The sequence below is a fragment of the Symphalangus syndactylus genome, chromosome 4, assembly GCF_028878055.3.
Source record: "Symphalangus syndactylus isolate Jambi chromosome 4, NHGRI_mSymSyn1-v2.1_pri, whole genome shotgun sequence".
Lineage (NCBI taxonomy): Eukaryota > Metazoa > Chordata > Mammalia > Primates > Hylobatidae > Symphalangus > Symphalangus syndactylus.
The window spans coordinates 102,867,322-102,893,783 of NC_072426.2; the positions used below are offsets into that span (position 1 = coordinate 102,867,322).

The 26,462-nt window shown below is 37.6% G+C and overlaps 1 protein-coding gene across 12 annotated transcripts in view; it reads right to left on the reverse strand.

Annotated features, from left to right (window-relative positions):
* SCLT1 (sodium channel and clathrin linker 1) overlaps positions 1 to 26,462 on the reverse strand; it is a 215,444-nt gene that overhangs the window by 174,458 nt on the left and 14,524 nt on the right. For all 12 annotated transcript variants that reach the window (XM_063638194.1, XM_063638195.1, XM_063638193.1 and 9 more), the window contains exon 2: positions 23,625 to 23,692. In XM_063638194.1, the coding sequence (XP_063494264.1) occupies positions 23,625 to 23,692 (68 nt within the window). The remainder of the gene's footprint in view (positions 1 to 23,624; positions 23,693 to 26,462) is intronic.

Genomic DNA, 26,462 nt, shown 5'->3' on the forward strand with positions numbered 1-26,462 from the left:
CTTGTTTCAAGAAATTTTCATATCTCCTTCTTAATTTCTTCGTTGACCTTATTGGTCATTCAGGAGCATGTTGTTTAATTTCCATGTATATGTACAGTTTCTAATGTTCCTCTTGCTACTGAATTATAGTTTTATTCCACTGTGGTCATAAACAATATTTGAAATATTTTAATCATTTTAATTTTGTTGAGACTTGTTTTGTGGCCTAATATGATATATCCTGGAGAATGTTCCATGTGTTGATGAAAATAGCATGTATTCTTCAGTTGTTGAATAAAAATTTATATAAATGCATGTGGGATCCATTTGGTCTGTAGTTTAAATCTAATGTTTATTGTTTTTCTGTCTAGATGATCAGTCCAATGCTGAGAGTGGGGTGTTAATGCCACCACCTATTATTGTATTAGAGTCTATCTATCACTTTAGATAAAATATTTACAATTGTTTTATTTATTCTTGATCACAGGACTCCCTTTATCTTCCTTTACATATCTGTATGCTCTGGTGTTGGGTGTATATATATTTAAAAAGATTATATCCTCCTTCCTGAATTGATCATCATGATATAATTGAATTCATTATTATAAAATGACTTTGTGTTTATTTCCAGTTTTTGATTTAACATCTGTATTATCTCATATAAGAAATAGCCACCTTTGTTTGATTTTTATTTTCATTTGAGTAGAGTATCTTTTCCTATGCCTTCTCTTTCCATCCATATGTATGTTTACAGGTGAAGTGAGTTTGTTGAAGGCAGCATATAACTGGGTGACAGCTTTTTATCCATTCAGCGTGTCTTTATATTTTAAGTGGGAAATGGAATCCATTTAGATTCATGGTTATTATTGCCAGTTAAGGACTTACTCCTGTCACTTTGTTATTTGTCTTCTGGTGGTTTTGTATATCCTTTTGTTCCTGTTTTTCTCTTATTATTGTGGTTTGGAAGTTTTCTCTAGTGATAAGGTTTGATGCTTTTTCCATTTCTCCTTCGTGTATCTGCTCCACCAGTGAGTTTTGTATTTTTATGTGCTTTCATGATAGCAATTATTGTATTTTGCTTTCAAAAATAGGACTCTCTTGAGCATTACTGTAGGGCTGACAGAGTGGTCATGAATTTTCTCAGTTTGTGTTTGTCTGGGAAAAACTTTCTCCCTCATTTCTGAAGGAGAGTGTTGCTGGGTATAGTATTCTTGGCTGATACTGTTTTTCTTCTTTTGGTACTTTTGATCATTCTCTCCTGTCCTGTAAGGTTTCTGCAGAGAAATGCTGTTGGTCTAATTACAGATTCTTTTATATGTGACTTGCTGCTTACCTCTAGCTAGCTTTAGAATTTTCTCTTTGTCTTTGACTTTTGAAAATTTGTCTGTAATATACCTCAGAGAAGACCTGTTTGGGTTAAGTCTCTTTGGGGATGTTTGAGTTTCCTGGATCCAGATGTCCATATCTCTCCACAGCCTTGGGAAGTTTTCAGCTATTATTTCATTAATAGGTTTTCTATGCTTTTCCCTTCTCTTCTCCTTCTGGAAAGCTCATAATATGAATATTTGTTTGCCTAATGGTATTCCATAAATACTGTAGACTTTGTTATATTTTTCTGCAGAAAATATTTCAAGCAACCCGTCTTCAAGTTCTGAGATTCTTTGTTCTGCTTGATCAAGTCTCTCCTTGAAGGCCTGGACTGTAATTTTCATTTAATTAATCAAATTCTTCAGTTGAAGAAACTGTTTGATTAATTTTAGTGATTTCTATCTTTGTTAAATTTCTTATTCATATTATGAATTCTTTGTCTGATTTCACTGAATTATCTACTGTATTATCTTTTACTTCATTGGGTTACCTTAGTATCATTACATTGAATTCTTCTTCTGGAAATTCATTGATTTCCTTTTCATTGGGTTCTTTTACTAAAGACTTGTGTTCCTTTGGTGGTGACATATTTCCTTCCTTTTTCATGTTTCTTGTGTCCCTGCATTGATCCATACACCTGTTGGAACAATCACCTCTTCCACATCTTGTAGAGTAGTTTTCATAGAGAAATACTTGCACCTGCATTTGGGCTTTAGTGTACCAGTTGGGAAGGGCACGGTAATTTTGTTTACAGATAAGTGCAATGGAATAGGGTCCATGAAGCTTTTTCAGCTGTAATTAATGTCGCAGTAACTGTGGGTTTCTTAGTGGCCTAAGCTGTAGAAGTTTGTGGCAGTGGTGGTATGGATTGTTAATTTCCTTAATGTCAAGTATTCTTGGGGTCCTCCTATATTTAATTTCACCACAATAGGGAGACTTATCAAGAGGATCCCTGTTGTTCCCAGGTATGACATGGCCTACAAGTAGCTGCAGTGGCACTGGGTTCCTGGTGCAGGGTTTTGGAATGGCTGTGGGGTGAGATCTTAGGCTCAGCATTTCATCAATCCTTTGTGGTACCTGGGTTTAGGGGTTCAGGTTTACTCTTTGTGGCAGGTTTGGATGCAGAGTGCCCACAGAGCCAGGATCTGGACTCTAAGACACCCCTATCCACTTGGGCCAAAGGGCTGCATTGTACTTGTGGTTCTATCCCTGGGTGGGGACAGGGCACAGCACTGGCCCAACTCCTGAGAAGAAAAGGTACTCTGGAGATTTGTGCCTGAGGAGCAGAGTACACCTAGAAGTAAGGAACTTGAGCCAGTAGAGTTCAGTGGCATCTCAGATACCAGGGGATAAGACACCATGTAGTGGTGACTATAGACCCTAGGATGGTAAGGCTTATCTGTATCTTACTTTCTGTGAGGGCAGGTGCACAGCAGCAAGTTTCCCAGAATGGCAAAGCACAGTTGTCTTTTCAGCTTTGGGGGCATCAGAGAATAGCACAACAATGAATCCACTCCCTAGAAAGAAATGTGTCTCTGCAGCACAGACTCCAGGAGCTAGTCCAGCTCCAGGGAAGCAGGGTATGAGATGTCTGGCCTGTAGGGTGGGGTGTTTCAGCTTAGTCACTGATGTTTCCTTGGGATAAGCACTCAGCTCTGACATGGCAGCAATTTCCCAGAAGGTGACAGCATACTTCAGATCAATCCTGGGGACAATGAGCATTCTGAGTGGTCTACACACCATTTTGCTGGAATGTGGGATGCTGCTTCAAATTGAGGCATTGAGGAGATGTGATTGCTCTGAGTGACTAAGGTGCTGTTTTCCTAGGAGACAGGGTACCATTTTGGGTCCAGTCTGGTGGTGGGGGCGTGGATCGGGTGAGGGGAAGGTAGAGTAGTTCCACCTCTGCCTGGCCCACAGGGAAGGGTGTAACAGTTTCTCACAGCTCAGTCTTGAGATGCTGAACCACTGAGATGGGGTGGCTGAAAAGCTGCTTAGCCTCAGTAATGAAGGGGAGCTATGCCTACTTGCCCCCAGAGCAAGGCACACTCCAATTGCAGTTTCAATTCCACAGTGCATAGCACACTAGTTGCATAAGCCACAGGGGTCAGGGTACAGTGTTGGTTCCTGGTTATGTGGACTCTAGGTAGCTCCCTCAGATAAGCTTAGTGACTTTGAGGATTGCAGGGGACCCCAGTGGCGAGGTCTGTAGCTGTCCAAGGAGTTAATGCAGGCTGCTGAGATCCTCTTGCTTACCTTTCCCAAGTAGAGAGAAATTCCTCCTGGTTCCTAGCTGGTCCCAGTTGGTGGTTAGTGTAATGGAAGCCTGTCATTTCCTTCCATTTTCTACATGGCCATTTTGAGTTTCTGTGCCCACTTGGGTTTCTGTTACTCCTCTGATGCACTCTGGCACTCACTCTCGGTTATTTTTGTTAAAATGAAGTTATTTGTTGTTCTGGCTATCTTTGTGAGGGGAACAATTGCTAGAGTCTTCTACTTCGCTATCTTGCAGATGTCACTTTTTCTCTTTTAACCTTTGTAGAGGAGGTAAAAGTGATTTATACACCACCATTACAGTGTCAGAATATTCTTGACTATAAACTTACTTTTATCAATGAGTTGATATTTTCATGTTTCAATATTTTAATAAGTAATATCACTTTGCTTCAGCTTCAAGAACTCTTTAGCATCTTTTGTAAGTTGGGGCTAATGGTGATGAACTCCCTCAGCTTTTGTTGGTCTAGGAAAAGCTTTATCTCTCCTTCATTTCTGAAGGGTAGTCTTGTTGGGTAAAGTATTCTTGGTTGACTTTTTTTTCTTTCAGTACTTTCAATATGCCATCCCCGTCTCCTGATCTGCAGGGTATCTGTTGAGAAATCCATTGATTGCCTATGGAAGTTACTTTGTAGGTTGTAAGTCCTTTTCTCTTGCTGCTTTTAGAATTAACTGTCTTTGATTTTTGACAATTGATTATAATGTGCCTGAGTAAAGTCATCTTTGGGTAAATCTGTTTGGGAAACTTTGGGTCTTATGTCTGATGTCCAGATGTCTCCCAAGATTTGGGAATTTTTCAGACATCATTTCTTTAAGCTTTGTGCTTCTTTTTTTCTCTCTCCTCCTTCTGAGACTCTCACAATCTGTGTATCACTTCTTTTGACAATGTCTCATAAATACCTTAAGCTTTCTTAATTACTTTTCAATCTTTTTTTTTCTTGTCTGACTGGGTAATTTCAAATGACCTGCTTTCAAGTTCACAGATTCTTTCTCCTAATTGATCAAGTATAATGCTAAAGCTCTCTATTGCACTTTTCATTTCATTAACTGTTTTATGTTGCTATCTTAACATCTGAGTCAGTCTTATGTTGCCATCTTAACATATGAAGCACTCACCTCTTGTAGTCTTTACTGACTGGCTTTGGGAAACAAACAGCTTCACCAAGCTTCTCTCAGACATTTTCAATAGATGTACCCACTCCATACCTTCGGCTATAACCTTTTAGGGAGAATTCCTAAGACTGTATGCTTTCTTTGGATCCCATTAAACTAGGCTGGGTGTTGAGAATATCCCATTTTTTTGGGGGGGGGGGGTAGTGCCCTGAAATGCTCAAGTTTGTGTGCATTCTCTAAATCCCAAAGGGTTGTGCCAGCTGACTGTGCTTGCATTCCCCATCTAGGGGGTGCACATGACAGCCAGCCATGGGGAAGGAGGGCAGTAATGCATATGAAGAGTTGGAATCACCTGTGGGCCAGCTGGTGTGGTGGTACACCACAGGTTAGGCATCCCAAACAGCTTATGAGTGGGTCTGCTGATAGAGTCTGCAAAGTGGTTAGTAGGATACATAGCCCTTTCTTGAGTTTCAAGCCTTGACTGTGAGTCCCTCCCTGTTCTCGGTCTCTCCTGGACACTTAGCCAGGCTGATCCCATTATTCTGAGTGAGTCAAAAAGAGGTGGGTCTTTTTGAGTGTGCTGCGCAGGTAGAAAAGCCAGGAGCTTACTCACTATGCTCTCACTTCCCTCTGTGGGAAGAATCACAGGTTGAGGGAATCTCTCTTGGAACCAAGCTGTGCCATCTTGGGGCAGGAGTGTGCAGGTGAACTGAAATTGTTCTTACATTCTTCAATGTGTCTATTTTCCAACAGTATTCTGGAACTTCTCTAGCCTTTAAACTCCTAGAAAGGGTGGTTGTCAAAATTGGTGCACTGTGGGGAGATGACAGTAGATAACACTTATTCTCTTATCTAGCCCTCTTTCAAATATTTTCTAATTAATAGCTGGTTTTGTTTTTTCTTGTTTGTTAAACTGTTGAATTTTAAGAGTTCTATATAAATTTAACATAGTAATAACCAGTCATATATATGGTTTGCAAATTTTTCTGTCAGTCTGTGGTATGTTTATTCATCCTCCCGTAACAGAGCCAAAGTTTTTAACATTAGTAAAGTTCAAATTTTCAATTTATAGACGTTGCTTTTTCCTTTTATGGACCATGCTCGTGATATCAAAAATTCTTTTTCTAGCTGTAGATTCTGAAGAGTATCTGCAAATGACCCTCAAAAATTTTATAGATTCACATCTTCAGTTTAATTCTATGAGCCACTTTGAGTTCATTTTCGTATAAGTTTTGAGATTTTCATTGAGATTACAGTCTGCTTGCCTTCTTTCTAGCTTTCAGCATTGTATTTTTGTTTCACATATAACATTCAATGCTTTTAGATGTACACAGTGAGAGGAATAAGGAAAAGTACATTTACACCATATTCCTGAAATTAGATGTCCATCCTACAATTTTTATGTGTCTAATTTTTAGTATTCTAAGTTCAAACTATTTTCTAGCTTAATTTAGAAATTCCCTTGGACTAGTAAGCCATTAAAAGCATACTGTTTAATTTCAAAGCAACAGAGGATTTTCTGGTTAACTTTTTGTTGTTGCTTTATAGCTAAATGCCACTGTCGTCAGAAAACAAATTATAAGTAATTTGAAATCCTTGAAATTTGTTGAAATTTATGACTCAGCATATGGTCAATTTTGGCAACTGCTCCATATGCACTGTAAAAGAACATGTACTCTATTTTTGTTGAGTTCAGTGTTCTACATAAGTCATTTAGGGGAATTTTGTCAATTGTGCTGTTTAGAACCTTTTATTTTTTTCTTTACTTATTCTTGCTTATTCTCCATGGTGAAAGAATTCTCCCTTAAAAGTATATATTTGCTTCTTTTTTTAGTTTTGTCACTTTTTCTTTTGTACATTTTGAAGCCTGAAGTTGGGTATAGAAGTATTAAAATTTACCACAGATTTAACTCCTTCACTTATTTATCTATAGTAATATTTCTTAGTTAAATCTATTTCATTTCATATCACTAGGCCTATGTTTGCTTTTTTTTAATTAATATTTTCATGGTGTAACTTTTTCTATCCTTTTGATTTTCAACCATATTGTTGTTCACATAGTTGGCTTTGTGTGTGTGTATGTGTGTGCACTTTAAGTACTTAGAATGTTTAATTTATTCACATTTAATATAATTAATGTTCATAATAAAATAGAGTTGAAACAAGAGTTGGCAAAGCTTCTTTGTAAAGGGCCTGACCATAAATATTTGACTTTGCAAATAACATGATTTTTTGTTCCAACTATTCAAGCATGTTGCTGTAGCACAAATGGAGTCATAGACAATATATAAACAAATTACTACAGCTGTGTTCCAATAAATCTCTATCTAATGAAACACATAGCATGTGGGATTTGGCCAGTGGGCTATAGTTTGCTAAACTCTAAATTACAATAGATAAATGTAATTTATTGTAATTTATTATAAATTACAATAAATAAATTTATTGTAATCAGGAAATAAATAAAAGGCTCAAAGCACCAATATCCTGCAAAAGCATACTGAGTTTAAGTTTGACTCATAGAATATCAATTTATTTCAAGTGTGAATTCTAAATTAGCAATTTCACGACAATTTATTTTCTTTCCAGTTGTAGCGATTAAACCATATTATTCTGAGAAGGAAACACAAAATAGCAACAGACAAAATTAGAGTACCTAGACACAGAATAAGCTATGCATATATGCAAACTTGATATAGATAAGTCAGTAGGGGAAACATCAAATAATAAATGCTGAAAGCACTGGTTATTTATACAGAGAAAAAAAACAGAGCCCTGTCCTAAACAATCCACAATAATAAATTCCAGACTGAATAAAGACTTAAATGTGAAAAGCTCATATATGCTAGTGAGGAACTTCTTAAGACACAGTAATAAAATGCACAACAGAAAAACATATACATTTAACTGTATTAAAAGTTAAAATTTTTCTATTAGAAAACATATAAACCAGATAAATGAAAGCCCACAATTTAAAGTTTACTATGTTTTAATGACCAAACGGTATTATTAGAAAAAATATAACAGAGGAAATCTGAGACCAATAACAAATAAAAGCAAGAATAATCTCACTAATAATTAGAGAAATACAAATAAAAACAAAAGTGAGATGTTATTTCATACAAGTCAAACTGACAAAACAAAATATTTGACATTACTACCAAATGTTAAAAGGTTGTTTCACAATGAACACTCTTACAGACCATGAATTAGAATGAAAATTATTGCAACCACCTCTAGCAATTCTAGTAAATCTCAAGATAACTCCAATTTTAGGTAGACATACCAAAAAAAAATCTCAGATGTATATATGGAGACATGTTCAAGACTGTACTGAAACATTATCGCAAAATTAAAGAATTAGACAAAATCTAAATTTCTTTGTCAAGAGAATGGATACATTTTAGTATAGTAATACAATGGAATGTAGCAGACAATAGTTACAGTACATAAACTGGCAAAATATATTTCAAATATTAAAATAATGTTGAGCACATAATAGCTTTTGCAGGATACATACAGCAGGATATCATCACTTATTAGTTTAAAAATGTGACAAATGGCACTATAAAGTAATTTCAGGTATAATCATATAAAGTATTAAAGCATGAATAGTATTGAAAAACACTAAGTTCAGGATAGTAATTACCACTGGGAAGAGACAGAAGGAAACAGGTGAGGAAAGAAGTGCACACAGAGATTCATTTATTTCTGCAATATTTAATTTCTTAACAAAAATAAAACATAAAACATAACAAAACCTGAAACAAATATGGCAAAAAGTTAAGAACTGACACAATTGGGTGGTAGGTACACAGGTATTAGTTTTATCTTCTATATTTTGATGTATGCTTGAAGTATATAAATTTTTCAAAATAAAGAATAAGATATATAAAGTGTTTAGCCTAATTCCTGACATAGAAAACTCTTAATAAATCTTAATAAATCTTGGCTCATTATCTTTTGTTTTTTTTCTAAACATGAGAAAAAAAAACCCCAAATCATTAGCTAACCCAATGTATATATTATAAGCATTTAACCAACATGGGAAGGATTAACTCTTGAAATGCAAAACTTTAAATGATATGTTCATATGGTTCCAGGAGAACCGCAATATGAATTAGGTAAAATGAAAAGGCAATCTTCCATAGTACATCTTGGTGAACAAAATAATAAATCCATCTAGTAGCCTACATAATTTCAGAAACTGATTTATCCTAGACTACTAAAAATAGTTTATACTTTAAAAAGAGTAAGAGGTTTTGTTTGTTTGTTTTTTTGAGATGGAGTCTGGCTCTGTCACCCAGGCTGGAGTGCCATGGAACGATCTCAGCTGACTGCAACAGCCACCTCCCTGGTTCAAGTGATTCTCCTGACTCAGCCTCCCAAGTAGCTGGGATGGTTGCTACCACCATGCCTGGCTAATTTTTGTTATTTTTAGTAGAGATGGGGTTTCACCATGTTGGCCAGGCTGGCCTTAACTCCTGACCTCAAGCGATCCACCTGCCTTGGCCTCCCTAAGTGCTGGGATTACAGGCGTGAGCCAACATGCCTGGCAAAGAAGTAATATTTTAACTTTTTTGTTTTTTAAAAAATGTTATTTCTACAGTTTGCTGGGGAACAGGTGGTGTTTGGTTACATGGGTAAGTTCTTTAGTGATGATTTGTGACATTTTGGTGCAGCCAGCACCCGAGCAGTATATACTGCACCCAATTTGTCTTTCAGCCCTCACCTCCTTGCCACCCTTTCCACCTGAGTCCCCAAAGTCCACTGTGTCATCCTTACGCTTTACATCTTCATAGCTTAGCTTCCAATTATGAGTCAGAACATACAATGTTTGGTTTCCCATTCCTGAATTACCTCACTTAGAATAATAGTCTCCAATCTCATCCAGGTTGCTGCAAATGCCATTAATTCATTCCTTTTCAAGGATAAGTAGTATTCCATCACATATATATGTATGTGTGTGTGTATATATATCAGTAGCAGGATTGCTGGATCAAATGGCAGTCCTACTTTTAGTTCTTTAAGGAATCTCCACACTGTTTTCCATAGTGGTTGTGCTAGTTTACATTCCTACCAGCAGTGTAGAAGTGTTCCCTGTTCACTGCATCCACACCAACATCTACTGTTTTTTGATTTTTTGATAATGGCCATTCTTGCAGGAGTAAGGCGGTATCACGTTGTGGTTTTGTTTTGCATTTCCCTGATCATTAGTAATGTTGAGCACTTTTTCATATGTTTGTTGGCCATCTGTATATCTTCTTTTGAGAATTTGTCTATATGTATATGTTTGTTGGCCATTTGTATATCTTCTATTGAGAATTGTCTATTCAGGTCCTTGGCCTACTTTTTGATGGGATTGTTTGTTCTTTTCTTGCTGATTTGTTTGAGTTTGTTGTAGATTCTGGATATTAGTCCTTTGTCAGATGCATAGATTGTGAAGATTTTCTCCCACTCTGTGGATTGTCTGTTTACTCTGCTGACTGTTCCTTCGCAGTACAAAAGCTCTTTAGTTTAATTAGATCCCAGCTATTTATCTTTGTTTTTAATTGCATTTGCTTTTGGGTTCTTGGTCATGAAATTCTTGCCTAAGCCAATGTCTAGAAGGGTTGTTCCAATGTCATTTTCTAGTATTTTTACAGTTTCAGGTCTTAGATTTAAGTCCTTAATCCATCTTGAGTTGATTTTTGTTTAAGGTGAGAGATGAGGATCTAGTTTCATTCTCCTATATGTGGCTAGCCAATTATCCTAGCACCGTTTGTTAAAAACGGTGTCCTTTCCCACTTTATGTTTTTGTTTGCTTTGTCAAAGATCAGTCGGCTGTAAGTATTTGGGTTTATTTCTGGGTTCTCTATTCTGTTCCATTGGTCTATGTGCCTATTTTTATACCAGTGCCATGCTGTTTTGGTGACTATGGCCTTATAGCATAGTTTGAAATCAGGTAGTGTGATGCCTCCAGATTTGTTCTTTTTGCTTAGTCCTGCTTTGGCTATGCAGGCTCTCTTTTAGTTCCATATGAATTTTAGAATTGTTTTTTCTAATTCTGTGAAGAATAATGGTATTTTGATGGGAACTGCATGGAATCTGTAGATTGCTTTTGGAAGTATGGTCATTTTCACAATGTTGATTCTACCATCCATGAGTATGGGATGTGTTTCTGTTTGTGTCATCTATGATTTCTTTCAGCAGTGTTTCATAGTTTTCCTTGTACTTTGACTACTTTGTTAGGTATATTCCTAAGCATTTTATTTATTTATTTTTGCAGCTATTGTAAAAGGGGTCAAGTTCTTGATTTGATTATCTGCTTGGTTGCTGTATAGAAGAAGGGCTACTGATTTGTGCACATTAATCTTGTATCTGGAAACTTTGCTGAATTCTTTTATCAGTTCTAGAAGCTTTCTGGAGGAGTCCTTAGGGTTTTCAAGGTAAACCATCATATCATCAGCAAACAGTGACAGTCTGACTTCCTCTTTACCAATTTGGATGCCCTTTATTTCTTTCTCTTGTCTGATCGCTCTGGCTAGGACTTCCAGTATGATGTTGAAGAGGAGTGGTAAGAGTGGGCATCCTTGTCTTGTTCCAGTTCTCAGAGAGAATGCTTTCTACTTTTCCCCATTCAGTATTAGTTGGCTGTGGGTTTGTCACAGATGGCTTTTATTATGTTGAGGTATGTCCCTTGTATGCCAATTTTGTTGAGAGTTTTAATCCTAAAGGGGTGCCAGACTTTGTTGAATGCCTTTTCTGCATCTATTGAGATGATCATGTGATTCTTGTTTTTAATTCTGTTTATGTGGAGTATCACATGTATTAACTTGCGTATGTTAAACCATCCCTGCAGCCCTGCTCTAAAACCCACTTAATCATAGTGGATTATCTTCTTGCTATGTTGTTGGATACAGTTAGCTAGTATTTTGTTAAGGATGTTAGTATCTATGTTTATCAAGGACATTGGTCTTCAGTTTTCTTTTTTGGATGTGTCCTTTCTTGGTTTTGATAATAGGGTGATGCTGGCTTCATAGAATGAATTACGGAGGGTTCTTTCTCTATCTTGTGGAATAGTATCAAAAGTATTGGCACCAATTCTTCTTTGAATGTGTGGTAGAATTCTGCTGTGAACCCATCTGGTCCTGGACTTTCTTTTGTTGGTAATTTTCTAATTACCACTTCAATCTCGCTGCTTGTTATCAATCTGTTCAGGTAATCTAATTCTTCCTGATTTAAGCTAGGAGGGTTGTATTTTTGCAGGAATTTATCCATCTCTTCTAGGTTTTCTAGTTTATGTGCATAAAGGTGTTCATAGCAGACTTACATGATCTTCTGTATTTCAGTGGTGACAGTTGTAATACCTCGTGTTTCATTTCTTAGTGAGGTTATTGGATGTTCTCCCTTCTTTTCTTGGTTAATCTTGTTAATGGTCTATCAATTTTATTTATCCCTTCAAAGAACCAGCTTTTTGTTTTATTTATCTTTTGGGTTTTTTGTTTGTTTGCTTGCTTGTTTGTTTCAATTTCACTTAATTCTGCTCTAATCTTGGTTATTTCCTTTGTTCTGCTGGGTTTGGGTTTAGTTTGTTCTTGTTTCTCTAGTCCCTTGAGGTGTGACCTTGGAATCTCAGTTTGTGCTCTTTCCGTCTTTTTGATGTAGGTGTTTAGAGCTATGAACTTTCCCCTCTTAGCACTGCTTTTGCTGTATCCCAGAGGTTTGGTAGGTTGTGTCATTACTGTCATTCAGTTAGAAGAATTTTTAAATTTCTATCTTGATTTCGTTTTTGACCCAACGCTCACTCAAGAGCAGGCTTACTTAATTTCCCTGTATTTGCATGGTTTTGAAGGTTCTTTTTGGAGTCGATTTCCAGTTTTATGCCACTGTGGTCTTACAGAGTGCTTGACATAATTTCAATTTTCTTCAATTTATTGAGGCCCGTTTTATAGTCTATCGTATGGTCCATCTTGGAGAAAGTTCTATGCACTGTTGAACAGAATGTGTGTTCTGTGGTTGTTGGATGGAATGTTCTGTATATATCTGTTAAGTCCATTTGTTCCAAGGTATAGTTTAAATCCCTTGTTTCTTTGTTGACTTTCAGTCTTGATGACCTGCCTAGGGCTGTCAGTGGAGTATTGAAGTCCCCTGCTACTAATGTGTTGCTGTCTATCTCACTTCTTAGGTCAATTGGTAATTGTTATATAAATTTGGAAGCTCCAGTGTTAGGTGCATTTATGTTTAGGATTGTGATATCTTCTTGTTGGATAAGGCCTTTTACCCATCATATAATGTCCCTCTTTGTCTCTTTTAACTGCTGTTGCTTTAAAGGTTTTTTTTTTTTGTTTGTTTGTTTGTTTGTTTGTTTTTGTCTGATATAAGAATGACTACTCCTGCTCGCCTTTGGTATCCATTTGCATGAAATTATTTTTCCACCCCTTCACTTTAAGTTTATGTGAGTCCTTATGTTTTAGGTGAGTCTCCTGAAGGCAGTAGATAGTTGGTTGGTGAGTTGTTATCCGTTCTGCAGTTCTGTATATTTTAAGTGGAGCATTTAGGCCATTTACATTCAATGTTAGTATTGAAATGTGAGGTACTGTTGTATTCGTCATGCTCTCTGTTGCCAGTGTACTTTGATTTTTTTATTTTTGCTTTTTTAGCTTATATTTTTGTTTTATAGGTCCTGTGTGATTTATGCTTTAAAGAGGTTCTGTTTTGATGTGCTTCCAAGTTTTGGTTCTAAGATTTGGAGCTCCTTTTAGCAGTTCTTGTAGTGGTGGCTTGGTAATGGTGAATTTGCTCAGCATTTGTTTGCCTGAAAATGACTGTATCTTTCCTTGATATGATGCTTAGTTTAGCTAGATATAAAATCTTGGCTGATAATTGTTTTGTCTGAAGAGGCTAAAGATAGTGCCCCAATCCCTTCCAGTTTGTCTACTGAGAAATCTGCTGTTAATATAATAGTTTTTCCTTTATAGGTTACCTGGTGATTTTGTCTCACAGGTCTTAAGATTTTTTGCTTCATCTTAACTTTGGATAACCTGATGACAATGTACCTAGGCAAAGATGTTTTTGCGATGAATTTCCCAGATGTTCTTTGTGCTTCTTGTATTTGGATGTCTAGGACTCTAGCAAGGCCAAGGAAGTTTTCCTCAATTATTCCCCCAAATATTTCCAAGCTTTTAGAATTCTTTTCTTCCTCAGGAACACCAATTATTCTGAAGTTTAGTTGTTTAACATAATTCCAGACTTCTTGGAGGCTTTGCTCATATTTTCTTATTTTTTTTGTCTTTATTGGATTGGGTTAATTCCAAGACATTGTCTTCGAGCTCTGAATTTCTTTCTTCTACTTGTTCAATTCTATTGCTGAGGTTTTCCAGAGCATTTTGCATTTCTAAAAGTGTGTCCAAAGTCTCCCAAATTTTTTATTGTTTTTTTCTTCAAGCTATCTATTTCCTTGAATATTTCTCCCTTCACTTCTTGTCTCATTTTTTGGATTTCCTCGCATGGGGCTTTGCCTTTTCTCGTCCCTCCCTGATTAGCTTAATAACTAACCTCCTGAATTCTTATTCAGGTAAATCAGGGATTTATTCTTGGTTTGCAGCCATTGCTGGTGAACTAGTGTGATTCTCAGGGGGTGCTGAAGAGCCTTGTTTTGTCATATTATCAGGGTTGGTGTTCTGGTTCCTTCTCATTTAGGTAGGTTCTATCAGAGGAAAGGTCTAGGGCTGAAAACTGTTGTTCAGATTCTTTTGTCCCTTGGGGTGTTCCCTTGATGTAACACTCTGCCCTGTTTCCTATGGATGTGGTTTCCTGAGAGTCTAGCTGTAGTGATTGCTATCTCTCTTCTGGATTTAGCCACCCAGCAAGTCTACTAGGTTCTGGGCTTGTACTGGGGGTTGTCTGTACAAAGTCCTGTGATGTGAACCATCTGTGGGTCTCTCAGCCCTGCAATCTGCTTCCTTCAGAGGGTCTATGGGTCCTCTTGGATTTCCTGACTTATTCCTGTAGTCGTTCTGGAGCAAAAATTCACAATGTGAGCCTCTGCATGCTACTCTGTCCATTGTATTTAACTTTCAATTGTTCAAAAGTTACTTACAAAAGCTACCTGGGATGACTAAACAGTTCAAACTTTTAAAATATTACTTCTCAAGTTTCTTAGGAATAGTTATAAAATCAAAATCTTACAAATTCTTATGACTGAAGGTAGGAGATGAATAACATTTTATAAAACAGTAATTTATGGGCTAATTGATCTACCCATCATTTATATGAGTTTCCTGATTGTTACTCCTATCACATTTCACTCCATTTTAATTTACCTTATAGATCACACTATGCCTGCCTTATTCACTATCATATTCCCAGAGTCTAACACAATGTCTCACTACTTATAGGTGCACAACAAATTAGTTATAGACCAATGAATAAATGAATTTCTTTCAGATTATTCAGAAAGTCATTTTTTAAAAAAAATTTAGCAGTCTACCAATGCTTATTCAATTAAATCCAGACTCCTCAACATAATCATTCACAGCTCTGTATAACTTACTCAACCTAATGTTTTTCATATTCTCTCCTATATGCCAAATACATTATATAAACTGAAATATATTTTATTCCCTAAATACAACTCTCATTTTCTCATCTCCTTTGGCTTCTTATGCCAGTGGGTCCATCTGAAACACTCCCAACAACCTCTAGTTTTGCCTTCATCAAGTTAGTTTGAAATTTCATCTACTCTTCAATGTCCATAAGATATGCTACATTTTCAAGAAACTTTTCCTGATCTCTCCAACTATATTTCTTTTGTCACCCTTAATACACACATTTGTTTTTAATGTTCTTAAGATACCAATAATATGTCATTTACCTTGTTATTTGATATTTGTCTCATTCCATATTTTTATTAGTCTTTAAGTTCCTATAATATGGTCATTTTAACTTCATATCACTAAAGCACTTGGCATAATTCTTTCCATAAAGGTAGTGATAGAAAATATTAGTTAAGCTGAATTATGTGAAAACACTGTTCAAAAACTATTTTCTAATAACAATTGCTAAGAAAATACGAACCTAAGAATAAATGACCCAATAATCCAAACTAATTATAAAAGTTGTAAGATGAAAATAAGCATATGTCAAAACAGAGATAAAAAAAATCTTTGAAAGAATAAAAATGTTGATCTGGCAATCCCTTTCCATTTGCTAGTGAAACTTTTAGAAGAAAAAACTACATTACTTAATAACTCAAGCAGTAATAGAAAAAATCATACTGAGAGAATAAGACTGAAATTGCCTAAAAAAATTTACAAATGTTCCTTTCATTTTCTCTAAAGCAAAATTTAAACAAGCTATACTAAATAAAGGAATAATTTAAAGAATTGTGTATTTCTTGAATCTTAAATAACTGATATTGTGTAATTAATTTCTATTTATCTTTTTAAAAATTAGAGACAGGGTCTTGTTCTATCACGCAAACTGGAGTGCAATGGTGTAAGCATAGCTCACTGCAGCCTCAAATTTCTGGACTCAAGAGATCCTCCCACCTCTGCTTCCTGGGTAACCAGAACTATAGGCATGCACCATCATGCCCTGCTAATTTTTTAACTTTTTGTAGAGATGGGGTCTTGCTATGTTCCTCAGGCTGGTCTCAAACCCTGGCCTCCATGATCCTCCTGCCACAGCCTCCCAAAATGCTGAGTTCACAGGCATCAGCCACCACACTGGGTCTCTAATTATCTTTGCTCTCCAGATGACTCCCTGAAATAATGCTGATGGTGTATCACAGAAAAAAATGTCAATAATATTGGATTGTGGTTATGTAAGCAAATTCTCTGGATACTTTTCGTTCTCTAACAAAATTATACACCCTGTAAGTACTCTAATTACAAATTTGAATGTTTACTTTTGGCTCTCACTCTAATCAATATTGGCTACCAAATATGTAAATTGCATCTTTTCCTCTATCCTTTGGAAGGAAATAAAGTACAGGTTGGGTAGCATTTTGGGAAGATGTTCCTGTACATTTTAAAGGACTGCAGGAAATTTCTTAATCCTTTCGTTTATATCATGAGGAGGCTGGTAACTCATCAATAGAGAGTCCAGAATTACAATGGCCAATGCAAAAGCTTCAAGCATATGTAACTATTTAAATCTAAATTTTATTCATTTTATATGAAAATTAAATAAAACATTCATTTCTTCAGTTGTATTAGCCTAATTTCAAGTGGTCAAAAGCTCCATGTAACTAGTGGCTACAACACTGGACAGTGCAGAATTATATAACATTTCTATCATCAGATAAAGATCTACTGGACAGTGCTGGTCTAGAAAGCTAATAATTTGATTCAACTCAAACAGTACAGGTGAATTGTTATATTTTATCTGTTGAATCTTTTATTTGTTAACTCATGAGCAATAGGTGTAGCCTTGCTATTCCTTTAATATAATTTTCAAATAACTATTTTTTGATGACAGTTGGCACAAACTCCTATACATTGTACAAGACATGCCAAATTCTTCCCTGCCTCAAGGCCCCTTCTTGGTCCATTCTTTGGCTCAATCTTCATTTTCTGTCCCAGCTGGAATGTTACTACCTTAGAAAGGTCTTCTATGACCTTTCTATCAAAAATAGGTCTCTACCACCACCACCTCCACAACAACATACCATTAATCTCTATCTTGGCACCCTGCTTCTTTCATAGGATACTGTAATTTTAATTATTTCATTCATTCCTTCACATCTCTTTCGTTCATTCATGTATCTTCTACAGAAGGAGGATCCTTTGTCTATGTTATTCATAGTCCTGTCCCCAGAGCTTACCTAGCATAGGCATGAATTCAAAATTCACTGAATGAGTATACTAATGTTTGTTGAATAAGTGAATATATTTAGACTATGATGTCTTTCCCCTCCATAGCCACTCATACCTCTTTGGCACTATGCTTTTATATGTATTCCTCCCTTTCTTTTTATTCTAGCTTATGTATCTCCTTTTTTCCCCCAGCAGACTATCTCAATATTTATTTGTTTTAATTTTGGGTACAAAGGGTAATGAGTAGAAAAAGAATTCCCAAGCTAGAAGAAGAAAGTATTTTTAGGTGAGCTTTCAGAGAAAACAAACTTATTTTTAGTATTCCATCCTGTACCCTCAGCAAGTACCAAGAGACCAAAGCACTAACCTTAGCCCCTTCAGTAGACACATATACCAGTGTGGCATAGATAACAAAGAGGATTCAATTAGCCTGGGTATGAAAAAAAAAAAGCACGTATTCAAGAAAAAAAATGGAATAAAGGACTGGGAAAAAAGGGAAATTTTCCACTAAGCTTCTTAAGCAAAATCTTTTCCTAATCTTGAATATTTGTCACCTAGTGCCGACTACTGTACTTCAGAGAGCAATGTCACTTGAAATACTTTTTACTTATACAGAAAACACAAAATAAAGAAAGACAACTGAATTTCACAATTCTGAAAAAAATCAAGAAACCAGCTATTTAAAATATCTTTTAAAAGTTACATACAAATGTAATGAAGAGAACAGATGATTGAATTATGAAAGTACAATGAACCAAATATTTAATATATTAAATATATAAGCTATTCAACACATTGGAAGACTTCAAATTTCAGCCGATGTCCACAAAATCTACATAAAGTATATAGTTAGCTATCATAAAGGTAACATAGTCCCCTAAGAACAATAAGCTTCAAAATGGTTATCTTAAGGCAATTCAGAAAACTTATTTTGATCCAAAGCAAGCCAAAATGATCATTATGTAATAACTGCACTAAAGAATTTTCACCATTACACCTAACAAAGTTTATATAGAAAATCAAGTTTGAAGTTCCAGCTTAAAATACAAGAAATAAATATCAAACTCCTGTTGCTTTGTTTTTCCAATATCATAAAAAGACTTAATAAAATATGTTCATTTAACACAACTCCTGGCAATTTTATGGCACCCAACGTAAGGACTTTAGGACTTTATCTTGAAAAATAAAACTAAAAAGTAAGAACTACTTGTATTTCCCAAGCTGACCATGACTTTTCACATCTCCACGACTTTCACTATATTTGACACATAGAGTTGAAATCATATTGGAAGATAAATGGGTAGCAGGGAAGGAAAAAGAGGAAGAACATAGTTGTTTCATGTACTCAACAAATATTTATCAAATGCCTACTGACCAGAACTGTTCTAGGCATCTGGGAAACATGGCTAAACAAAAAGGGGAAACACAAATTTATAAAGGATTTCTGTTGCTAGTAGCAACAACTAAGTTACAGTGATAAGATATATGAGCTAGCACTCCTGGATCCCACATACCCATTGATAATGGTTTCCTTCTACTTCTTCCTTTACTACAAAACACACGACAACAAACTAAAAAAAGAAAAAAAATTCTCTTGAACATTTTTCCAGAAACCGAAGTAATATATCTGAGGTAAAGAACCCTCTGGGGATGCACTACATATGGCCAAGGATATGGGCATTATTGCTAGAAAGCAGATTAATCTCCTTCTCATGCTGTCATATCACCTCCTCTCTTACCACTGCAAAACATGCAGTGAAAAGCAAGGTCCATGGGGATGGGAGTCTGGAAACAGCAACATGTTCTGAAGATATGGAGGATGGCAGAGGACTCTTAGGCAGTAACAGTATGTTACCACTAAAGAGATAAGAATCAAGATTTGGTTGCAAGACAACAAGAATAGCACACATAAGAGAAGAATGGTTAGCTTCAGAAAAGTAAAGCAGTTATCATTCTTTCAAAGAGGACACTCTTGTAAAGGAAGATTTGTCCCTACTAGGTCTGCTACTCTTGAGCTTTAATTAGTATAATCACAATACATAATGCAGGTGCATCTGAAAGGCTAGAGTCACCATTATGCTATCTGTTAAAAACATCTTTCATAATCAAGTCAACCACAGCTTTCCACAGATATGATGCATTACCATGCCCAGAGTCATCTGGGGCTTTAAAATAAAAATTTTTTTTTACTCTTTTGTTCAGGCCTATTCCACAAGACACTAAACAGAAGCAAAAATCTTAAGATTCTGAGCAAAACTTACAAGCTGTTGGAATATGAAAGATTTTCTATCACTTAAATTATTATAGTTATTAAGTATGCATAAAAATTATATAATAAAAATAATATCATGGTTATAACAGTAAATAGTGAATGGATAGCTTCAAGACTCTGTGGACTCTGAATCTGGTCTTTGGAAATAAAAGCATAGAGCAGTCAGCTAAATATTGAATATACATTAAAAAATATCTATAAGAATAAATACTCAAGCCAACCAAATAAACTATTCCTTTTTAATACTAAAAACAAGCTCTTCACTTTTAATACCTTGAAAATAATTTTAGTTCTGCATTAGTCCATTCTTGCACTGCTATAAGGAAATACATAAGACTGGGTGATTTATAAAGAAAAGAGGTTTAATTGGCTAAGTGTTCCACAGGCTGTACAGGAAGCCTGGCTGAGGAGGTGTCAGGAAACTTTCAGAACGCAGAAGGTGAAGGGAAAGCAGGCACATCTTACATGATTGGAGCAGGAGGAAGAGAGAAAATGGGGAGGTACTACCCATTTATAAACAAGCAGATTTCATGAGAACTCACTATCAGGAGAACAGCATGGAGAAAATTCACCCCCATGATACAGTCACCTCCCACCAGGGCTCTCTTCCAACACTGGTGATTACCATTCGACATGAGATTTAGGTGGGGACACAAATCCAAAGTGTATCACTCCACCCTCAGCCCTTCTCAAATCTCATATCCTCACACTGGAAAATACAATCATCCCTCCTCAACAGTCCCCCAAGTCTTAACTCATTTCAGCATTAACTCAAAAGTCCACAGTCCAAAGTCTCATCTGAGACAAGGCAAGACCCTTCTGCCTATGACCTTGTGAAATAAAAAACAAGTTAGTTACTTCCAAGATACAATGAAGGTATAGACTTGGGTAAATACTCCCTTTCCAAAAGGGAGACATTGATCAAAAGACAGGGTCTACAGGCCCCGAGGCATGTCCAAAACCCAGAAGGGCAGTCATTAAATCTTAGGGGCCCAAAATAATCTCCTCTGACTCCATGTCTCACATCTAGGCAACACTGATGCAAGGGGTGGGCTCCCACAGCCTTGGGCACCTCCGCCCCTGTTGCTCTGCAGGGTACATTCCCTGCAGCTGCTTTCACAGTCTGGCATTGAGTGCCTGAGGCTTTTCCAGGCACATAGTGCAAGCTGTTGGTGGACCTACCATTCTTTGGTCTGGAGGATGGTAGCTCCTTTCTCACAGCCCCACTAGGCAGTGTCCAGTGTGGATTCTGTGTAGGGGCTCCAACCCTACATTTCCTCTCTGCACTGCCCTAACAGAGGTTCTCCATGAGGGCTGCACCCCTGCAGCAGGCTTCTGTGTGGACATCCAGGCACTTCCATACATCCTCTGAAATCCAGGCAGAAGCTCCCAGGCCTCAACTCTTGCCCTCTGCGCACCCGCGGGCTTAATACCATGTAGAGCTGTCAAGATTTACAGGTTCCACTCTCTGGAGCAGTTGACTGAGATGTTATCTGGGGCCCTTTTAGCCACAGCTGGAGCTGAAGCAGCTGGGACCAGGGAGCAATGTCCTGAGGATGTGCAGGGCAGTGGGGCCCTGGGACTGCCCCCACAAAACCATTCTTCCCTCCTATGTCTCCAGGCCTGTGATGGTAGGGGCTGTGGTGAACATCCCCAAAATGCCTTCGAGGCATCTTCTTTATTGTCTTGGGCATTCAGCTCCTCTTTACTTATGCAAATTTCTGCAGCCAGCTTCAATTTCTCCCTAGAAAATGGGTTTTTCTTTTCTATCACATGGTCAGGCTGTAAACTTTCCAAACTATTATGCTCTACTTCCCTTCTAAATGTAAGTTCCAGTTTCAGACCATCTCTTTGCAAACACATATGAACTTACACTGTTAGAAGCAGCCAGGCTACATCTTGAGTGCTTTGTTGCTTGGAAAGTTTCCTGCCAAATACCCTAAATCATCTCTCTCAAGTTCAAAGTTCCACAGATCCCTAGAGCAGGGGCACAAAGCTGCCAGTCTCTTTCTACAACATGGCAAGAGTGACCTTTACCCTAGTTCCCAGTAAGTTCCTCTTCTCCATCTGAGACCTCCTCAGCCTATACTTCACTATCTGTATCACTATGAGCATTTTGGTCACAACCATTCAACAAGTCTCTTGGAAGTTCCAAACTTTCCTTCATCTTCCTGTCTTCTTCTAGGTTCTCTAAACTGTTCCAACCTCTGCCCATTATGCAGTTCCAAAGTCGCTTCCACGTTTTCAAGTATCTTTATACCAATGCCCATTCACTGGTACAAATTTTCTATATCAGTCCATTCTCACAATCCTATAAAGAAACATCTGAGACTGGGTAATTTATAAAGAAAAAAGGTTTAGTTGGCTCATGGTTCTGCAGGCTGTGGGAAAGAGAGTTTCTGGGGTGCCAGATGAGTTGGTCTCCCCTGTGTGAGACACCCATGGGGAGCCATGGGCGGCCTCTGAGGAGAAAAGTCTCCTTATTGCCTTTATATGTTTATGCCCCAAGAGCATAACAGCTCAGCGGCATTCCACAGGTTGCTCAGGGAGATAACACTCCCTTGAAGCAGTGGAGTATAATCAAACATCTTGGCTCCTCCTGAAACCCACTCCTACCCATCTCAGTCCCAGTAAGTTAAAGATCTTAAGTAGTTTAGACACACGTCTTTGCTCAAGGAAATTCACAGAAACCACCACTGCTACACTTCTTACTGAATGACTCACAAGTTCTCCCTCATGAGCCTTTTCCTCATCCCTTCCTACCCCTCCCATCTGCCCTAAGAACAAAGAGCTTGTAAACTAATAAATTAGGTAGAGTCAAAGAGCTCTGGGCCATGAGCAAGCCTCTAATGCTCTGGTCCCCTGGACCCACCTTTTAAATGCTTATTCTGTCTCTTTCTAACTCCTTTGTCTCCGCTGGACTCGGGGTACCTGCCGGGTGGTGTGGGGCTGGTTTCCCCAACACAGGCTGTACAGGAAGCATGGCTGGGGAAGCCTCAGGAAATGTTCAATCATGGTGGAAGATGAAGGGGAGGCAGGAATGTCTTACATGGCCAGAGCAGGAGGAAGAGAGAGAATGGGGAGGTGCTACACACTTTAAACCACCAGATCTCATGAGAACTCACTCACTATCACGAGAAGGGCAAGGGGGAAATTTGCACCCATGATCCAATCACCTTCAACCAGGACCCCTCCTCCAACACTGGAGATTACAACTCCACATGAGATTTGGGCGGGGACACAGATCCAAACCAGATTAAGTTCTAATTATAAAATGCATTTATGTAAAAGCAAAACACTCTTATTTGCTTCTATAGAGAGTCACCACTAATCTACGAGCCATTACCTTCCTTTTAATATCCTGTAATGCAACGTCCACCAATAATTATACCTTTCTGGCTAAATAATTTTTTAAACACAATATTTAAATAAGAAGATATGACAACCAAGGAAAAAAGATATTTTTTAAAATCCATATATTATTTACAATTTGCATTAGTTTATGCTTCTGTCATAATTTATGAGAATGCAGAGAATTAGAACACAGAACTAGAGGTATTTTGAGAAACAATTTTAGGATGTTTCAAAACTCGAATGAATTCTCATTTTAGAACTCAGACATTTTATATATCATATATAAATATAAGCTCCAACTCTGGTTGGGGGGAAAAGGGCAATTTCTATTGTCGAAAGATTTACTTTCATTAAGCAAAAACAAGCTTTCTCATTACAGGAATCAAAGTTGTAAGCCAAGCTTCAAAGTGCTGTAGGCAACTTCACATGAGAATATTCCCCAGTAGAATTTATAATTTACATACCTGTACAGATGAATATTTGGAAAAATTTTCCATTTGATACCGCCTAAAATCTTCATTTAGTCTTCGATCTGAAACAAGGGGGAAAACAGATTTCAGTTCATTGAGTAATGGTCAATTCTTTAAAACTAGAAATACAGTAATTATTTGATGTATCCAGTGCAAAACAGCTAGTCTTCACTGCTTCTCAAGATAAGATGAATCATCAATTTCATTACACCATTTTAAAACTTGAAAATAGGCCCTTTTATATATCTAAGCCAATTAATTACTGCCAAAGTGAAAAAATAACATCTGCAAAGAACTACCATTTCTGATTTCATAAACATGAAATCTCAGTCTCTGCTGGCTTGCTCTTCGGGTTAATGAAAGTAAAACATATTCTCCACATCTTATTACTGCTACGAAAATTGAGAAGCATTGGGAAGATAAACTATAGTCATATTTTTTAGAATTCTTAAAACCAATTGAAACTCTTCCAGGACAAACCTCCACCTTAAGGAGAAATTGCAGGACAAAGAATCCAAATTAAACAGGAGTGGGTAAGAGACAATGGGGGAAGAAGACCCAGAATAAAGGTGAGAGGTCTTGATAATAACAAGGCCAGCCCAGGCCTGGTGGCTCATGCCTGTAATCCTAGCACTTTGGGAGGCCGAGGTGGGTGGATCACTTGAGGTCAGGAGTTGGAGACCACCCTGGCCAACATGGCGAAATCCCATCTCTACTAAAACTACAAAATTAGCCAAGAGCCGTGGCATGCGCCTGTAATCCCAGCTACTTGAGAGGCTGAGGCAGAAGAATCACTTGTACCTGGGAGGCAGAAGTTGCAGTGAGCCAAGATCGCACCACTGCACCCCAGCCTGGGTGACAGCGTGAGACTCTGAAAAAAAAAAAAGAAAAAGAAAAAAAGAAATAACAAGACCATATTTTTATTTACATCAAGAAAAGTAACACACATACAGCATAGTACCCAACAAATTTGCAATCACACATTCTTTTCAAGATCACACAGAACATTTAATGTTGATTATTTACTGGTAAAAGAAAGTCTCAATAATGTTCAAAGGACTGAAACCAAAGATAGTATGTTATCTTATAACAGCACAATTAAGTTAGTATCAAGAACCAAAAAAAAAGGAAAATCTTCTATATGTTTGGAAGTTCAGAAATCACTTTTGGCCAGGCATGGTAGCTCATGCCTATAATCTCACTGCTTTGGGAGGCCAAAGCAGGAGAATCACTTGAGCCTAGGAGTTTGAGGCTACTTTGAGGCTACAGTGAGCTGTGATTGCACTACGCTCCAGCCTGGGCAACAGAGCAAGACTCTATCTCAAAAAAATAAAAATAAAAAAAAGAAGAAAGATCTCAGGAGGAATTACAAAATAAATTTTAAAGTATTTTGAAGTGAACAATAGTGAAAATGTGATACCTCAAAACTTGCTTAAAGAGAAATCTGTAGCTTTAATTGCATATACTAGAGAAAAAGTCTCAAGTTACAAATGCATTCCAAGAAGTTAGAAAAACAGCACCAAATTAAATCCAAAGAAAGCCAAGTGGAGTAAATAAAGATAAGCCCAGAAAATAAAGAAATTGAAAATAAACTCACAAAAAATGATAAAAAATATGATCATCTCAAAAGTTATTTTTAAAAAGCATCTGATGAAATTCAAGATATATTCATGATAAAGCCTTAGCAAAGTAAGACTAGAAGGGAACATTGTTATTATAATGAATGTTTACGTAAAATACACAACAAACATCATACTTATGAGTGAAAATGTTGAAAACTTTCCCTTGAATTAGGAATTACATAAGGATAAATTCTTACGACATTTACTCAACACTCTATTGGAGGTCTAAGTTAACGCAGTAAAGCAAGTAAAGGACCTAAAAGGTATAAAGGCTGGAAAGGATGAAACAACTGTCATTATTCATAGTTACGAGTGCATATGTGATTAATCCAAAAAAACACAGATACCGTCTTAAAAATCAATCATGAAGATTAACAAAGTTGTTGGATACAAGGTTAATATATAAAAATTAATTATATTGTGGAGCCAAGATGGCCGAATAGGAACAGCTCCGGTCTCCAGCTCCCAGCCCCAGCGACACAGAAGACGGGTGATTTCTGCATTTCTGCTTGAGGTACCGGTTTCATCTCACTAGGGAGTGCCTAACAGTGGGTTCAGGACAGTCGGTGAAGCGCACTGTGCGCGAGCCGAAGCAGGGCGAGGCATTGCCTCACTCGGGAAGCGCAAGGGGTCAGGGAGTTCCCTTTCCTAGTCAAAGAAAGGGGAAACAGACGGCACCTGGAATATCGGGTCAGTCCCGTCCTAATACTGCGCTTTTCCAACGGGCCTGGAAAACGGCACACTGGGAGATTGTGTCCCGCACCTGGCTCGGAGGGTCCTATGCCCACAGAGTCTTGCTGATTGCTAGCACAGCAGTCTGAGATCATGCTGCAAGGCGGCAACGAGGCTGGGGGAGGGGCGCCCGCCATTGCCCAGGCTTGCTTAGGTAAACAAAGCAGCCAGGAAGCTCGAACTGGGTGGAGCCCACCACAGCTCAAGGAGGCCTGCTTGCCTCTGTAGGCTCCACCTCTGGGGGCAGGGCACAGACAACCAAAAACTCAGCGGGAACCTCCACAGCCTTAAATGTCCCTGTCTGACTGACAGCTTTGAAGAGAGTAGTGGTTCTCCCAGCACGCAGCTGGAGATCTGAGAACGGACAGACTGCCTCCTAAAGTGGGTCCCTGACCCCTGAGCAGCCTAACTGGGAGGCACCCCCCCAGTAGGGACAGACTGACACCTCATTCAACCGGGTACTCCTCTGAGACAAAAC